General features: G+C 42.5%; 2 protein-coding genes across 6 annotated transcripts in view; both read right to left on the reverse strand.

Annotated features, from left to right (window-relative positions):
• Positions 1–4,788, reverse strand: part of tnika (TRAF2 and NCK interacting kinase a) — a 68,658-nt gene extending 63,870 nt beyond the window's left edge. For 3 of the 4 annotated variants that reach the window (XM_078276726.1, XM_078276725.1, XM_078276723.1), the window contains exon 1: positions 4,375–4,787. In XM_078276726.1, the coding sequence (XP_078132852.1) occupies positions 4,375–4,431 (57 nt within the window). In that variant the 5' untranslated portion in view covers positions 4,432–4,787. Of the gene's footprint in view, positions 1–4,374 lie in introns of all 4 variants that reach the window. The other variant, XM_078276724.1, reaches the window with a different exon arrangement.
• A 1,707-nt stretch (positions 4,789–6,495) lies between these two features.
• Positions 6,496–13,905, reverse strand: part of pld1a (phospholipase D1a) — a 35,148-nt gene continuing 27,738 nt past the window's right edge. For both annotated transcript variants that reach the window (XM_078276729.1, XM_078276727.1), the window contains exons 20-26: positions 13,751–13,839; positions 13,457–13,570; positions 13,222–13,271; positions 12,454–12,588; positions 11,779–11,932; positions 11,193–11,310; positions 6,496–9,754 (exon numbers count right to left, since the gene is read on the reverse strand). In XM_078276729.1, the coding sequence (XP_078132855.1) occupies positions 9,530–9,754; positions 11,193–11,310; positions 11,779–11,932; positions 12,454–12,588; positions 13,222–13,271; positions 13,457–13,570; positions 13,751–13,839 (885 nt within the window). In that variant the 3' untranslated portion in view covers positions 6,496–9,529. The remainder of the gene's footprint in view (positions 9,755–11,192; positions 11,311–11,778; positions 11,933–12,453; positions 12,589–13,221; positions 13,272–13,456; positions 13,571–13,750; positions 13,840–13,905) is intronic.

Genomic DNA, 13,905 nt, shown 5'->3' on the forward strand with positions numbered 1-13,905 from the left:
CGTGTAATGTGGGATACGCGCCGCAGAGTAGGTTATGCGATGCAAATGAACCCATCCGCTCCTCGCCTCTCGCCTTCCATCCATCTCTGCCAACCTGTCATCTCACACCTTTTCTTGTCATGCCTCCATCCATCCCCCTCATCATTCATCTTTTCTTCGCAATTTCTGCCTGCCTGCCTGCTCTCTCCCTCTGTCATTTAAATCCATCTTTCTATCTGACTTCCAGCCCTGCACCATGTAAGTCAGACCCAATGGAGGGATTCAGCTCCTACTATGGAGTTGTTTACGTGCACATGTAATTCTTCAAGCATTTCAAAGTGTATGCGTTATAGTGCAAGAGAAAAGAAAAGGGAAGACTGATTGAGTTAGGGAGTGTGGCCTTGTGCATACTCATGTTTGAATGTATCCGTAAATGGCTTTAAAGCATGCTGAAACAATGCATTATTATTATTTAGATCTATAATCTAGGAGATCACTAGCCTGGTCCTACCAGACTCTCGTACATTTCATTTGTACAGAGAGTTTGGCCACTCGCCATTGAAGAGTGTTAACTTCCTTGAAGGCGGGTACTCTGCCACTCTGGATCTGCCATAACCAATCGCTAACATTTGGTCGTGACGTATGTCATGCGCATGTGCAACAAGAGGGGAGACCGACAACAACTATCGGCTTATATTTAGCATTAGCATCGCTAGCTCCCTCTGTTCGCTGATTGGACCGCCAAATATTTGACCGGAGAAAAGAATATACCGCAAACCCAGACAGAGTACTGAAGGGAAATGAAAATTGAGTGGAAGTAAGTAGGAGGGCGGAGCCAGGCTAGGAGATCACAGCTTTTTTTTCAGAAATCAAACAGGGTGGCTGCTAATTACTGCAAATCTTTCCTAATTGCCTAAATCAGCTGGTGCAAGTATCAAAAGGACACTTACTGTACATACAAATGTCATTGATTACTGATTTAATTTGGCAGATTCTTTGCAGATTTTTGTGCATCTAGAGCCAACCTACATATTAGTGCTTGTGTAAGTGTAGCAAGGGGTGGGGGGTGGGGTAGGTCAACTAGAAGCAGGCTGGCAGAGTGGAAAGGAGGGTGGGAGGGAGAGGGGCATTTCTCAGCGACAGACTGCCATACAGTATATAGACTATTCATGAATAAGCTCTGTGTAAGCCCTGGGCACTGCTGTGGCCCCGTTACTATGGCGTCCATGGTGAGGGGCCGAGGAATGTGGCCTTATTGGGCAACAGCGATGGGGAGGGAGGGTGGGAGGAAATCTGGAGAGGGGTCTTTGCTTTGGACTACTTTAGTCACTGGTCACATCTCCACCTTTTAGCCCGAGCACAGACTCTGTCGCTTTCTTCTCCTCTCTCTGCCTCTCATTGTCTCTCTAAGCTCAATTAATCTTCACACGTCCCATTTCACTCTCTGAATCCATCGCCTTGTCTCTCTCCCTCTGCGTCTTTTTCCTCTCTCTTTCTTTCTCTGACCGTGTCACTGTCGCTTCATCCTCACCTGCATGCTTTCATCTCAGATCTCACACCTGAGTCCCTGCACAGCACATTTGTGTAACGCCAGTGTGTGTGTGCGCGTGTGTGTGTGTGTGTGTGTGTGTGTGTGTGTGTGTTGCTCTGGCTATACTTCCTGCTGGTTTACCATCTGTTGCTCTCATCAGCTGACTGGATGAACCCGTGCTTCTGACGCCTCTGACCTGTGTGTGTGCGGTCGTGTGCTCATCACTTTATATAAAAACCACCGTCTGTATGAAAACCACAACGTTTTGACCTCTTCTGGTCTTTTGGTTGTCATTGTGAGTTACAACACAACAGCAGGGACATCTCTGTGTGTGCCTCTAACTCTGGCCTTTCCCACTCGAGTGAAACATGCGGCATCTATTAAAGGTGCCGGGGGTTGATGTGCGACACTGGCAAAATGTCGCAGGGAGCCGATGAGGCACAAGAAAGACGAGTGAGAGAGAAAGACAAAGAGAAAAGATGCAAAAGTGCAGAAACAGCAAACATAAAAAGCCACTTCTCTCTCCCCCTCTACTTCCCACTCAATTCTGTCTGTCTCTTTGTATCAGTGTATGTACGTGTGTGTGTGTGCGAGCTATGGTCAGTGTGCCTAAGAGCAGCCGAGTGCAAGAGCAGGTTCGGTCCCCTGAACTCCACCCCCCCTCCCACCTATGCAGACACACACAAAAACACAATCCCTCCCCATCAACACCACCAATGCCAGTATTAAAATCACCCACCCCCCTCTCCTCCCAACCTTGTCAGAGCCAGCTGACCTACTTCCTGTCTAGCCAGTCCAGTGGTTGACTGTACAATCACGTGAGACAGAGTGTGTGTGTGTGTGTGTGTGTGTGTGTGTGTGTGTGTGTGTGTGTGTGTGTGTGTGAAGATAGAGAGACAAAGAGTGTGTTCTGTAAATAGGTCCAGACAGGGATTAATCTTGGCCCATATGCACCTTAAGATTCCATGATGTTGTTTTGTAAAAACAACATCATGTGGGATACAACTATGTGATCTTTACACGGAGGGGAATATTTAAACCGGAGACTACATGTTTTTTTTGTTTTTTTTATGGCTGCACAATTTGATCAAATGGAAATATCTTTGGGATTGGTTTTACACAAAGCTTGGCTGCACAGCAAAAGTTGAAACCAAGTGATGCATCGGCAGGTCAGAAAGTGTTTAAAGACTTTATTAAAGTGTTTTTCTTCTAACAAATCATATTATAATAATCCCATAAGGTTCCTTAGCCAATATAGTTCCATACATGTGTACGTGTGTGTGTGTGTGTGTGTGTGTGTGTGTGTGTGTGTGTGTGTGTGTGTGTGTCCTTGCAGCTGCCTGAGTCACAGTGAGAGACATGCGTTGACATCACACCTCTGAAAGAACAGAACATGCACAGGCTCACTCCCAATGCACAAACACTTCCTTCTTCTTCCTTATTCATTTTCATCACTGCCTGCCTCATTCTCTCTCTCTCCTACGCTTCTTCTTCTTCGTCGTCGTCTTCTTCCTTCAAGTTCTCCTTTCCATTCTACCCCCAATTCTGCTCTCCCCACACTGGTGAAAACACACTACATGCTGCAGGTGTAAACCTCAAAAGAAGCATTTTTTATAGACATTTCATTCACCTCCTCCGTGAACATTACTCTTCATGCAGGCAGGGCAGGGAGGTGGGCAGAGAGAGGTTATGTTAAGAGACAGGGCGGCTGGCAGACAGACGGGGAGATGCATTCAGTCGGTCAGACGAACAAGATGCTGGAAAAAACGGGCGATAAAATTGATAGAAAAGGGTGGAACAGTATTTGGGTAGATGGATGAGCATTTGGGACTTAAGCAGACACAGAGACAAGCAAACAGACATGAGCAGAGAGAAAGAGACAGACAGAATGAAGGGTATAAAAAGGGACATTCAGGCACAATTGAGCAGAAATGGAAACGGGTAAATACAGACGTGTGTGTGTGTGAGTTGTGGTTTCGTTTCTCAGAGCAGCAAACAGGTCTTCAGAGCTAGAGCCCTTTTCTCATGTACAGCATCACCTACTTGTGTGCAGCTGACACACTGACACACACACACACACACACACACACACACACAAAGTGGAAACATGGGTATCCACAGGAGGCTGTTTACGTGCATGTCTGTCTGTGAGTGTGTGTTGTGGTTTGCAGCACACACCGAATGAACAAAAGAACTGGCTATTGCAGCATGCACAGCTTCAGCTTTGGTGGAGAGCAGGCTACACTGACTACAGGTAGGTTGGCACTCTCTCACACACAAACGGGGTAAAAACAACACACAAGGAGAACAGGGGGGTTCTGGATAAATAACTATTTGGGCCTGAAAACAAGGAACTGTTCATGTCTTGCTCTCTAACACACAAGCCAAGAGAATGAGCAGTGTGTGGGAGAAATAGCCTAGGTTAAATTATACTGCTGTCTGAATCAAGGCTGATGGGCCCAGAATAGCCTGGCCCAGAGAAAAAGAGATACACAAAACCTCTCTATCCAGGTCAGCAGAATCCCAGCTTCAACCTCAACTCAGCATCACACACACCATCCACCTTCCTGTCCCTGACTTGAATCAGGATAAAGCTTCAGATGCGCGAGGCAGCTGTCAAGTTAGTTAACGTCTATATATAATTGTTGCTATAATTTGACACATTGTGGCGGCCTGGCTCCCACACATCCGCCTCTTGCAGCCTCCTCGGCTCTCCAGCCGGTTTGCTATTAAGGGAAGGCTGTCAGGTGCAAAGAAAAGGAGAAACGCACGCGCGCGCGGGCGCGAGCACACGACACGCACACACACCAGTTTCTCTCACAAGAAGCTATATTTTAAATATGCAAAATGTCACATCCTCTTACCCTCAAAGCGGACAGGTCGATTTCGTCCAGACTCCGAGCTGGAGAGTCACTCGCCATGATGGAGGGCACCAAAAGCCGCTCTCAGTCAGTTGCCCGATATCCTGAAACGGCCTTAGCTGTCACGACTGTGTGGTCCCTTCTCTCTGCTGCTCAGTCTCTACTGTCCCCTCTCTGCTACACAGTGTTGTCTCAAAATAATAAAAGTCTCCTTGTGGTCCTTAGCGGGACGTGACACGGGCCGGGAGCGCACAGCTAGAGCGCAGACGTTAGGAGTGGAAGCGCCGTGTGCATCAGTACCTCCAGATCCATGTCTGCGGGATGGAGACGGAACAGAGAAAGGTGAAACGCCGTGGAAAGTGGATTCCTGCTTGTGCTCTTCCTACAACCGCTGCTGTGACAGCCAGTGAATATACAGGAGGAGGGGGAGCGCACTGCCTATAATGCCTCAGCAAACCACGCCTGTTATGGGCGGGGTTTGCTGAGGCAGAAGGGACTCCCAAACTTCTTTTTTTTCCCCTTTTCTTTTTCAAAAAGGAATAGGCTACTTTCACAATCCTTTACATTGTAAAGGATTGTGAAAGGATGTAAACTTTACATCATCTGCAGGTATTGAAAGTATTAAACGAAATGTGTTCATTGCTGAGTAGGTATAATTTGGCACCTGAGAAAAAGACGCAAATGGCCTCACACAAAAAACAATAAAGCTGCTTGCCAAAGACATGTCAACTGACAATCATAACTAGGAGGCCGTTTATCCAAAGAAGAATTTAATAAGGTGCCTCCAAGTAATGAGTCACTTTCTTGTTATTAAACAGCTCTGCTGTTAGGTGTGGTCAGGTATGTTTTCCACAGCATTGCTCCTTTGAATGAAAAATTTGATTTTGTCTTAAAGGGGTGCTGCAACAGAGGCATATTCTTTTCATGCTATTTAGACTTCCACTCCACTACATTTCAGAGAGAAATATTGCTACTTTTTACCTCACTCGATTTATTATATATATATATATTATTATATATTTTACAGCTGTAGTTACTAGTTGCTATTCCTTTTGTTTTAGTCCTTAGTGTATTGGGGGAAGATCCAAAAACACTAGATTCCACCCAAGTTTCCCATAATGCAACTCAGTAGAGTCTGTCTTTACACCAACTCTTTTTAACACCGCCAGTTCATAACACAGGACTTCTGTTAAATACTCAAAAGTTACAAGTTCAAGCTAGGCTAACCCTGACGACATCATCAAGGTAAATTGATAGGAAACAAGGATTTTCTAATCCCACTTTAGGCGTTACGTTTAATAGCCTCTGTTGTCTGAATTTCGACAGAACACTTCAAGGAAGACTGCCAGTTTTACGTCACTACTTCAGCCTTAGGATAACAAGAAACAGAAAATAGATTCCATTGAAATCAGTAGCTTCATGCTTGTTTGATACACGCTCTGCAATTAAAGCAGCAAAACACAATAACAATACATCATTACTTTCATTCTCTAATACTTCCAGAGTCTGGTGGTCTCTATACTATCACATACACTAGCCCCAGTAATGCGTGTATGTCCATTTAAAGCTACAGTGTGCAGTTTCTGTCTCCCCATGAGGAATTCTAAGTAATGATAAAACTGTCAGTGCGTCCACATGATACAAGCCTTCTGTGACCGCGCACCCCCCACGCAGTTGCTAGTAGCCAAGGAGGACACGGAGGATTCAAAAAACATGATGGACTCTTCAGAAGAGGTTATTATCTTCACTCGAGTTTCTGCCCGGGAAAGTCACCGGACGACACAATCTTCTGAACGAAATACAGAGAGAGTTGTGTGGAGCTGATAGTCTTAATTAGCTTTGTTTCAACTCATTTGGTGATGGCTTGAATGTAACGGACATTCATTAATATCAAAAAGTTACGCACTAAAGCTTTAAACTCCTGATGCATTTGAGAACCTATAACCAGATTACTTGCAGTTAAACTCAGTTTTTGCCTTTTTCACAATCATAGCTTTTGTATTTGAGACTTTTACATTAATAACATTAAACCTGAACATAGAAGCAAAACATTGGCAATACCTAATATTTCTCAAAATATTCTTCCATCAACTAGAATGAAAGTATTCAATAAAGAAAAATAAATAAAGAATAATAATTTTATTTGTTAGCCATTGAAATTGTTGAGTTACACTGTGTTACACGAACAGACAGAAACTAGGAATTATTTCAACTGTACCAAAAAATGTATTGTACATAAACAGTGGAAGCAAGATCAGCTGAATTGAGGCCAAGGGTTACAGAAAGTTGACTGCAAGTTTACTGCTGCGCGATGGTTACAATAAAGAAAAACAGGTTCAGTTACAAATCCACAACCATCCATACGACTGTGCCGTACATTGAAGAAAAAAAATATACACGTTTAAAGAATGTTAAATGATTCACATTCCATTGATAATGCAATGACAAATACAGCTCTGGTAAACAATAAAGTGATGTCAAAATCAGTACAAACTGAAAAGCAAAACAGTTTGTTTTTGTCAAAACAAAGGTTGTCATGTTTTCATTAATTATCACTTCAGTTAACATTCAAATTCCTGGTCCCATTAAAAAAAACAAAATCTATTTTTCATTATTGGATCCCATACAATGCAGTTATTGTCTGCTTCTGTTAAATAAATTCCAGTGATTCACACGTCGGGTGTGTTATGTATGTCATCTTTAAAGGATGTGTGGCCTATTTATGAGAGTACAAAGGATCTCTGGGAAATGAAACCATTTATGTTTTTGATTTGCAGGACTCACCTTCTTTCTTTCAAAGCCAGCCTTTTATCACCTTCGTGAAGGTCATTAACCAATTATTTGCTGTGGCATGTTATCCGTATGTCACAATAACTGAACACAGATGGGATTCTTTAACTTCACATTTAGAGCAGGCTGGTAATCATACAAGACACTGTGACAAATATAAAAATATTCCATACATCTACATATACAAATTACAACAATTGCTCCATACTGTAGCTCACATACCCTTTGACAGAAACAGGCTGTGTTACATTATAGTACAATAGAGGAGAATTCATTTTCACTCGGAGTAAAAAGCTTCATCAAGAAAACCACTGGAACTGCCAGTAAACTGGAAACGTAACAAGCTATTTCAAACTGTAATCTTCAAAGTGTTCAGTTGCATGCTATATGAAAAATATTGTTTATTTTTTATTTTCATTGTTTCAAACACTGTACTGTATTTCTTCACTGAATAGAAAGCCGTCACCATAAGACTGAGAAAAGTAGACGGCACAACTGAAGGGCCCGTATTGGACTTCCGTACACAAACTGTTTTTAAGACGCTAGCACCATCTGTTGAGCAAAGAGGAAATTACTCATTTGAATTTGTAGGCCGATTGTCTCATCCAGCCTTTGATATTATTTACCACAACCTTTTCAGCTTCTGATCATCTCAGCCATAATCATTTTCTACTCACCCCTCTCAACACAGTATGATGTAACTGAGCTGAATAAGCTTTGTACCTGGATCAGCTCAACACTTTGATTTCAGCAGTAAAGTTCAGACCCCATGTCTAATAATTATCTGTCACAAAACACCTTTGGCAGGAAATAGATGTGATTGGTACATGCATTATAGCAATTGTGTTTAACATGATTTGAGCACAGTTAGTAAAATCATGCACCACTGTTGTAAAATTGTCTCTGTACATGTGCTGCACAGTAAAGAGCTATCACACGTGTTGGATTTGTCCAGTACAACTACTACAAAACACAGTCGAAATATAATTGTTACGAAAGGTATTGTAGGGCTATTGGATTGGACTTCAGGTGTATCTGTTACTCTGTCCATCCTGGACAAATACATTAGATTTTGTGTTACTGGTACTCCAGCAATTTAGTGTTGCTCACAAAGGCAGAGATTCATTTTGAGTATTTATTTCCTACTTCTACTCAACTTTGGAAAGCTTCCTTCAGAGCAACACAATACATTATACAAATGGTTTCACAGGCTGAGGAGAATTCATTGTGAGTGGAAACAATCATTTAAAATAGTCTTCCTCTGCCAATGATAAGACAAAGCTTTTCAGGGTTTCTGGACCTCTAATCCCACTTTAGGAGCCACTTAATTATGATGAAATGCAAGCAACGCAACGAGAGACCAGATCTGTAAATAAGTGAGCGAGAGAGAGAGTGGAGTTACCTGGTGCATATAATGAATACACGGCTTGTATAAAACACAAAAAGGAATAGGCTATTAGCTATATATGTTCACAATCCTTTCACAATCCTTTACATCATCTGCAGGTATTGAAAGTATTCAACAAAATGTGTTCATTGCCAAGTATAATTTGGCACCTGAGAAAATGGTGTGAATTGAGTGGCACATTGTAAAACTGCTTGCCAAGACAAGTCAACTGCCGATCATAACTAGGAGGCAGTTTTTCCAAAGAAGAGATCTATAGCTACTAATTAAAGTAATGTATGAGTCACTTTCTCAGCGTTATAAATCAACGTCTCGACACCTGGGATAACTAGCTTTTAAACTCATTTGAAGCAGCTCACCGAGTCCTCTGTGAGCTCATAAACAGCGTAAACAGCACTAATGCACCTTCTGAGCATACACCACAAATTCAGTAAATCACATGCATCACTATCTCTGTTTTGGTTCTGACCATTTTAAACAATGAAGCAACTATTTATTAGTGTCATTGTCAAAAACTTTACTACCGCCTCACCCTGGTTTCTCAGAAATCCTCGCCGTCTTGTGTGCTTTTACAACAGCCCAAAAGGTCTAATAGTGCAGAGTTGAGTTGATTCCCAAAACCCAAAGTTCATGTGTGTGTTTTTCATCTCCACAGCCTGAATGCAGTCATAAATGTTGTCCTCAAGTGCGATATCTTTTTGTTCTTTATACATCCTAAAAGTGTTAATGCTTACCCAAATAAGCTGTAACTACGGTTTAGTGTTTTTCAGTAGAAACAGATTTGAGAGATTTGCCAATGCCCAGCAGTCATATCAATCCAGAGGAGACCCTCATCTCTGGATTAAAAGGCGACCTCTCCAATAATCCAATGATGACAACCACAATCCAGATACTTCCCTCGAAGATGCTCAAGAAATAATTGAAATCCAATGTTCCAGTGGCTGGCAGTAGTGGCACATCCTTTTATGTCCAGATCTCAGTCGGGACCATGGACTCCTTTGTTCCAACAGAGGGCATGAGGTTCTCCTCAGACAGGAAGTCCAGAGGAAACTGGACCAGGAAGCCTCGGATTTTGCGCAGCTCCTCCTGAGCGCGGCCCAGGTCAGTCTGGGCCAAACCCGGTTTGGACTGGTACTGCTCCAGCTCGGACATGTTCCTCACCAGGGACGAAGGAAGGCAACGAAACACCTGCAGAAAAACACACAAATACAGTATGTACTGTTTAACATGGTGCTGTCTTTAACTGAAGCACTAGCTTTTAGCCACTCTTGTAGATGGCTCTTGGGATTGCAATGTTAGTCAGTTGGCCTTGCCGTCGTGGTTGATGGTGAAATATCTCAACAGCTATTTGGATAGACTGCCATGATATTTGGCACTATATTTCCCTGAGGACTTTGGGAATGTCCCAAAATGGCCACTGTACAGAGGATAAATCGTTAATAACTGAAGTCAAATTTGAGGAGCTCCGTGAGGAGCTCGGAGTAGAGCCGCTGCTCCTTTGCATCGAAAGGAGCCAGTTGAGGTGGGTAGAACATCTATTAAGGATGCCCCCTGGGCGCCTCCCTAGGGAGGTGTTCCAGGCACGTCCAGCTGGGAGGAGGCCTCAGGGAAGACCCAGAACTAAGTGGAGGGATTATATCACCAACCTGGCCTGGGAACGCCTCGGGGTCCCCTGCTGGGGCTGCTGCCCCCACGACCCGACCCCGGATAAGCGGACAACGATGGATGGATGGAAAGTCAACTTTCTATTTTTTCATTGATCCAAATTGATCTTCTGTTGTGTCACGAGTATGATAGCACAAGAGGAAATGATTGTGAATGAATGTATTTATTTCTGTATTTGTTTATTTAACAGGAACAATGGACAATCACTGACTGATCCAGAGTTAGCCCAATAGCTACATTTCATCAGCAGCCTCTGGGCAGGCAAATCCACAAAGGAGGTATGGCTTTAAATGTTATGCTTCAGGCAGGGGAACAGAGAATAAACACTAAAGGCTAAATCATACCAAAATAAAAGCTATTTCCGTTTAAAACATTACATCCTGCAAAACTGGATTGGTTAATGGTTGGTTATGTTTCAGTCATGATTTGATATTGTGTTCCAAAAGTTTGTAGCGGTCTAACGGTAAAGGCTGACCGGCCAAATTCAGTGGACCTGTGCTGTACTACACAGTTGCCTCTGGCAGATGCTCTTGTTTGCCTGATGTTAGCGGAGTATATGTATGATATAACCGAATGGATGGCAAGATCACCACTGAACCTCATGTCTGATTCTTTGGTGAATCCTAAACTTTGCTTTCTGAAATTTACCCGCTGACTTGTTCTATATATTGTAACGGTTTGACCTTGCCAGTCAGAGGGAAACTCTGACAAATTTATATTTTTAGTGAAGAGGTCAAATATACACAGGACTATGTATTTTCACATAGCCCCTACTAACAACTAGGGTAACTCGTAAGGTTTCAGCAGACACAATAAACCCACATTTATACAGTATTTTAGTTGACATCTGCAAATTATGTTTAAGTTACAGTACGTACCTATCAAAAAAACATCTGGCACATGTGCTAATTCCTCAGCCTCATGAGTCATGACCCCTTAAACCAATTATGTTGGTCCATACCTTCTCATAAATGGTGGCGTTGCGGCCAGCTGTGGTCATCCACACCTCCTTATAGAAGCGCTCACTGATGGGATCAGACAGGTCAATACTGGTGTCAGTGTGACCTCCAAGTATAGTCCTGTTCAGAAACAGAAGATAAGATGAAATAAGATAAGATACACCTTGATCCCCAGAGGGGGAAATTCAGGTGTTGCCGCAGCACAAGACAGAAATGAGTACAGATGGAGAAGTACAAAATAAAATAAATAAGAGGTATATACAACTAGTGAAACAGTAAAAGTATACTAAAACTATACACAAGCAATTAAAGACAGTGAGAAATGAGAAATATAGTACATTTATTATGAAACTTGAAATTAAACTTTATCACTTTATTTAAAAAAAACTTTGTTTGTAAATGTTTCAGTCAGATGAAGCCACTTCTCCAAAAGACTACAGTGGCATTTTCAATGGATGCTGTGGGGATATGGATGGCCAGATAAATATATAAAAGCAATTAGAATCAAACCATACCTTTTGCATGTTTCCACTAGATTACAATGTGCTCCTTAAAAAACACAACTACCTCTCCCACACACACACACACCTGAAGCATTCAAGGCGAAGCTGAAGTGCATAGGGTCCAGCTTCATACTCCTGTCCATCCATCATCGAAGCCACCTTTTCGGAGTCCTCAACAATCACAGCCACTTCGCTGTCACGTTTACCCAGCATGCTTCTGTCGTTGATGTTAGCAGAACCTGAAACAAATACGCAGAACAAAGGATGGAAGCTGGATCTCTGCATTCATCTTAACCATGCTATAAATAACAATAAATGTTATGGTTCTATAAACCGACAAACCTTATGCCTTTTTGACTTATTAATATGGTCTGTATAAATACAACTAAACTTACACTAATGTCTAAAAAAGAAGAAAAAAAAAACATGAAAGGAGAGCATTTCGGAAGGATTTGCAGCCTTTTCATTTGTTGATTGTTGTTGAAGTACTTTGAGAGAGTGAGCTGCACCTTATTAGCCAGCAGAGGGCGCAAGAGAGCTATCTTGCAGCAGCCACCACATATTTAAACAGTATTCGTATGCCCATTTGTTAGCTGCACACATGGTGAAATATACAGAAATTAAGCCATATTTTTAGATTTATCACATCTCAATTAGTGTCAAGGCAGCGAGGCTAGTTGCCTCAAATAGTAGTTGGTTAAAAACACATATGAAACAAAAGAAAACAGTGTGAGACAGAGAGAGCCGATGAGAGACTGACCGATGATGACTGTGTTGTCGTCAGCGATGAGCATCTTGCTGTGCACGTAGATGAGCTCTGTGACCAGGCGTCCCTCCAGCTCAGCATGAGTTCGCAGGCCAGCAAAGGAGATGTAGTTCATCCAATAGTCATCCACTGGGAGAGGAGAGGAGAGGAGAGGAGAGGAGAGGAGAGGAGAGGAGAGGAGAGGAGAGGAGAGGAGATGAGAGGGGAGGAGAAGAGAAATTAGGGGGGAATTTGGGAATGAATGTAAAGATTTAAAAAGAATATGTTTACGGCATTTACTCTCTAACTAGTTTGGGACCGATTGGTGGGGGTTGCTATGGTAAAAACACACACAGCGATACACTGGTAAGAACAAATTACTTTTAACCATGTATCCAGCTAATTTAAATAGCTCACATTACTCTATTGTGTATACAGGTAACCAGTGCTTAATTTGTAAAGTGGGAGGTCCCGGAGCGCAGAGGGGAGATGTCTGGCAATACGAGACTAGCACTTTTCTTTTCTCCTTTAAAAAAAAAAAATATTATTATTATTATTTTATTTGGGGCTTTTCCCTTTATTCGATAGTGACAGTGGATAGACAGGAAAGGGGGGAGAGAAAGAGAGGGGATTACACGCAGCAAAGGGCTACAAGTCGGATTCAAACCCGCAAATGACTCAGCTTACATGGGGCGCACCCTCTACTGGGTGAGCTGGAGGCTGCCCCGACTAGCACTTTTCTAACTCACAACATATAATGTCATAGTTTATTCTTGTACTTACTCTCCTTTTTCAGCTGGGAGATGATTGAGTATTCTCCTCTGATCATGGTTCTGAGAAGGCAGGAGATTAAAAATCATCAATAAAGCATGTAAATATTGTACATCTTAGACTCAAATCAACTTGAAAGATAACACAATAGAATTCCAATGACACTCCCACATCCACTTTCTCGTTTCCCTTCACATTTCCTCTTTCAATCTAAAACTCATTCTTATTCAAGTGTCATGTGGTCCACCTGTAGTTGAAGTGCATGACAGCCTGAATGGCGTTCCCTCCTCCTGTGGTGATGTCCCCCTCAAAGCCAGGAAGCAGGGGGGTGACCACATACACACGGTACTTCTTACCCTCCCTGTGAGCAAACACACATCAGTTACATAAAGACACAGGCAAGCAGCGCCAAGATGTGAGAAGCAGAAGTAGAAGAAGAGAAGAGACTAATCTTGTACTCAGCACATGAAAAAAACTTCCTTCCTATAACCACAAGTACTACTTAAAAAAAAAACAAATCATTTAAATAAAAGGGAAGTACTTGTGCGCTCTGATGATCCTTTCAATGATGGCGTCTCCGATCCTGTTGTACACCGTCTTGTTGTCGGCACAACTGATGAAGAACTGGTTCTGATAGGAGAGAAGAGAACACTTTAAAGTTACAGAGTAGAGAAGCATTTCATTCCACAATGAGAG

This window comes from Sander vitreus, chromosome 20 (assembly GCF_031162955.1).
Source record: "Sander vitreus isolate 19-12246 chromosome 20, sanVit1, whole genome shotgun sequence".
Taxonomy (NCBI): Eukaryota; Metazoa; Chordata; class Actinopteri; order Perciformes; family Percidae; genus Sander; species Sander vitreus.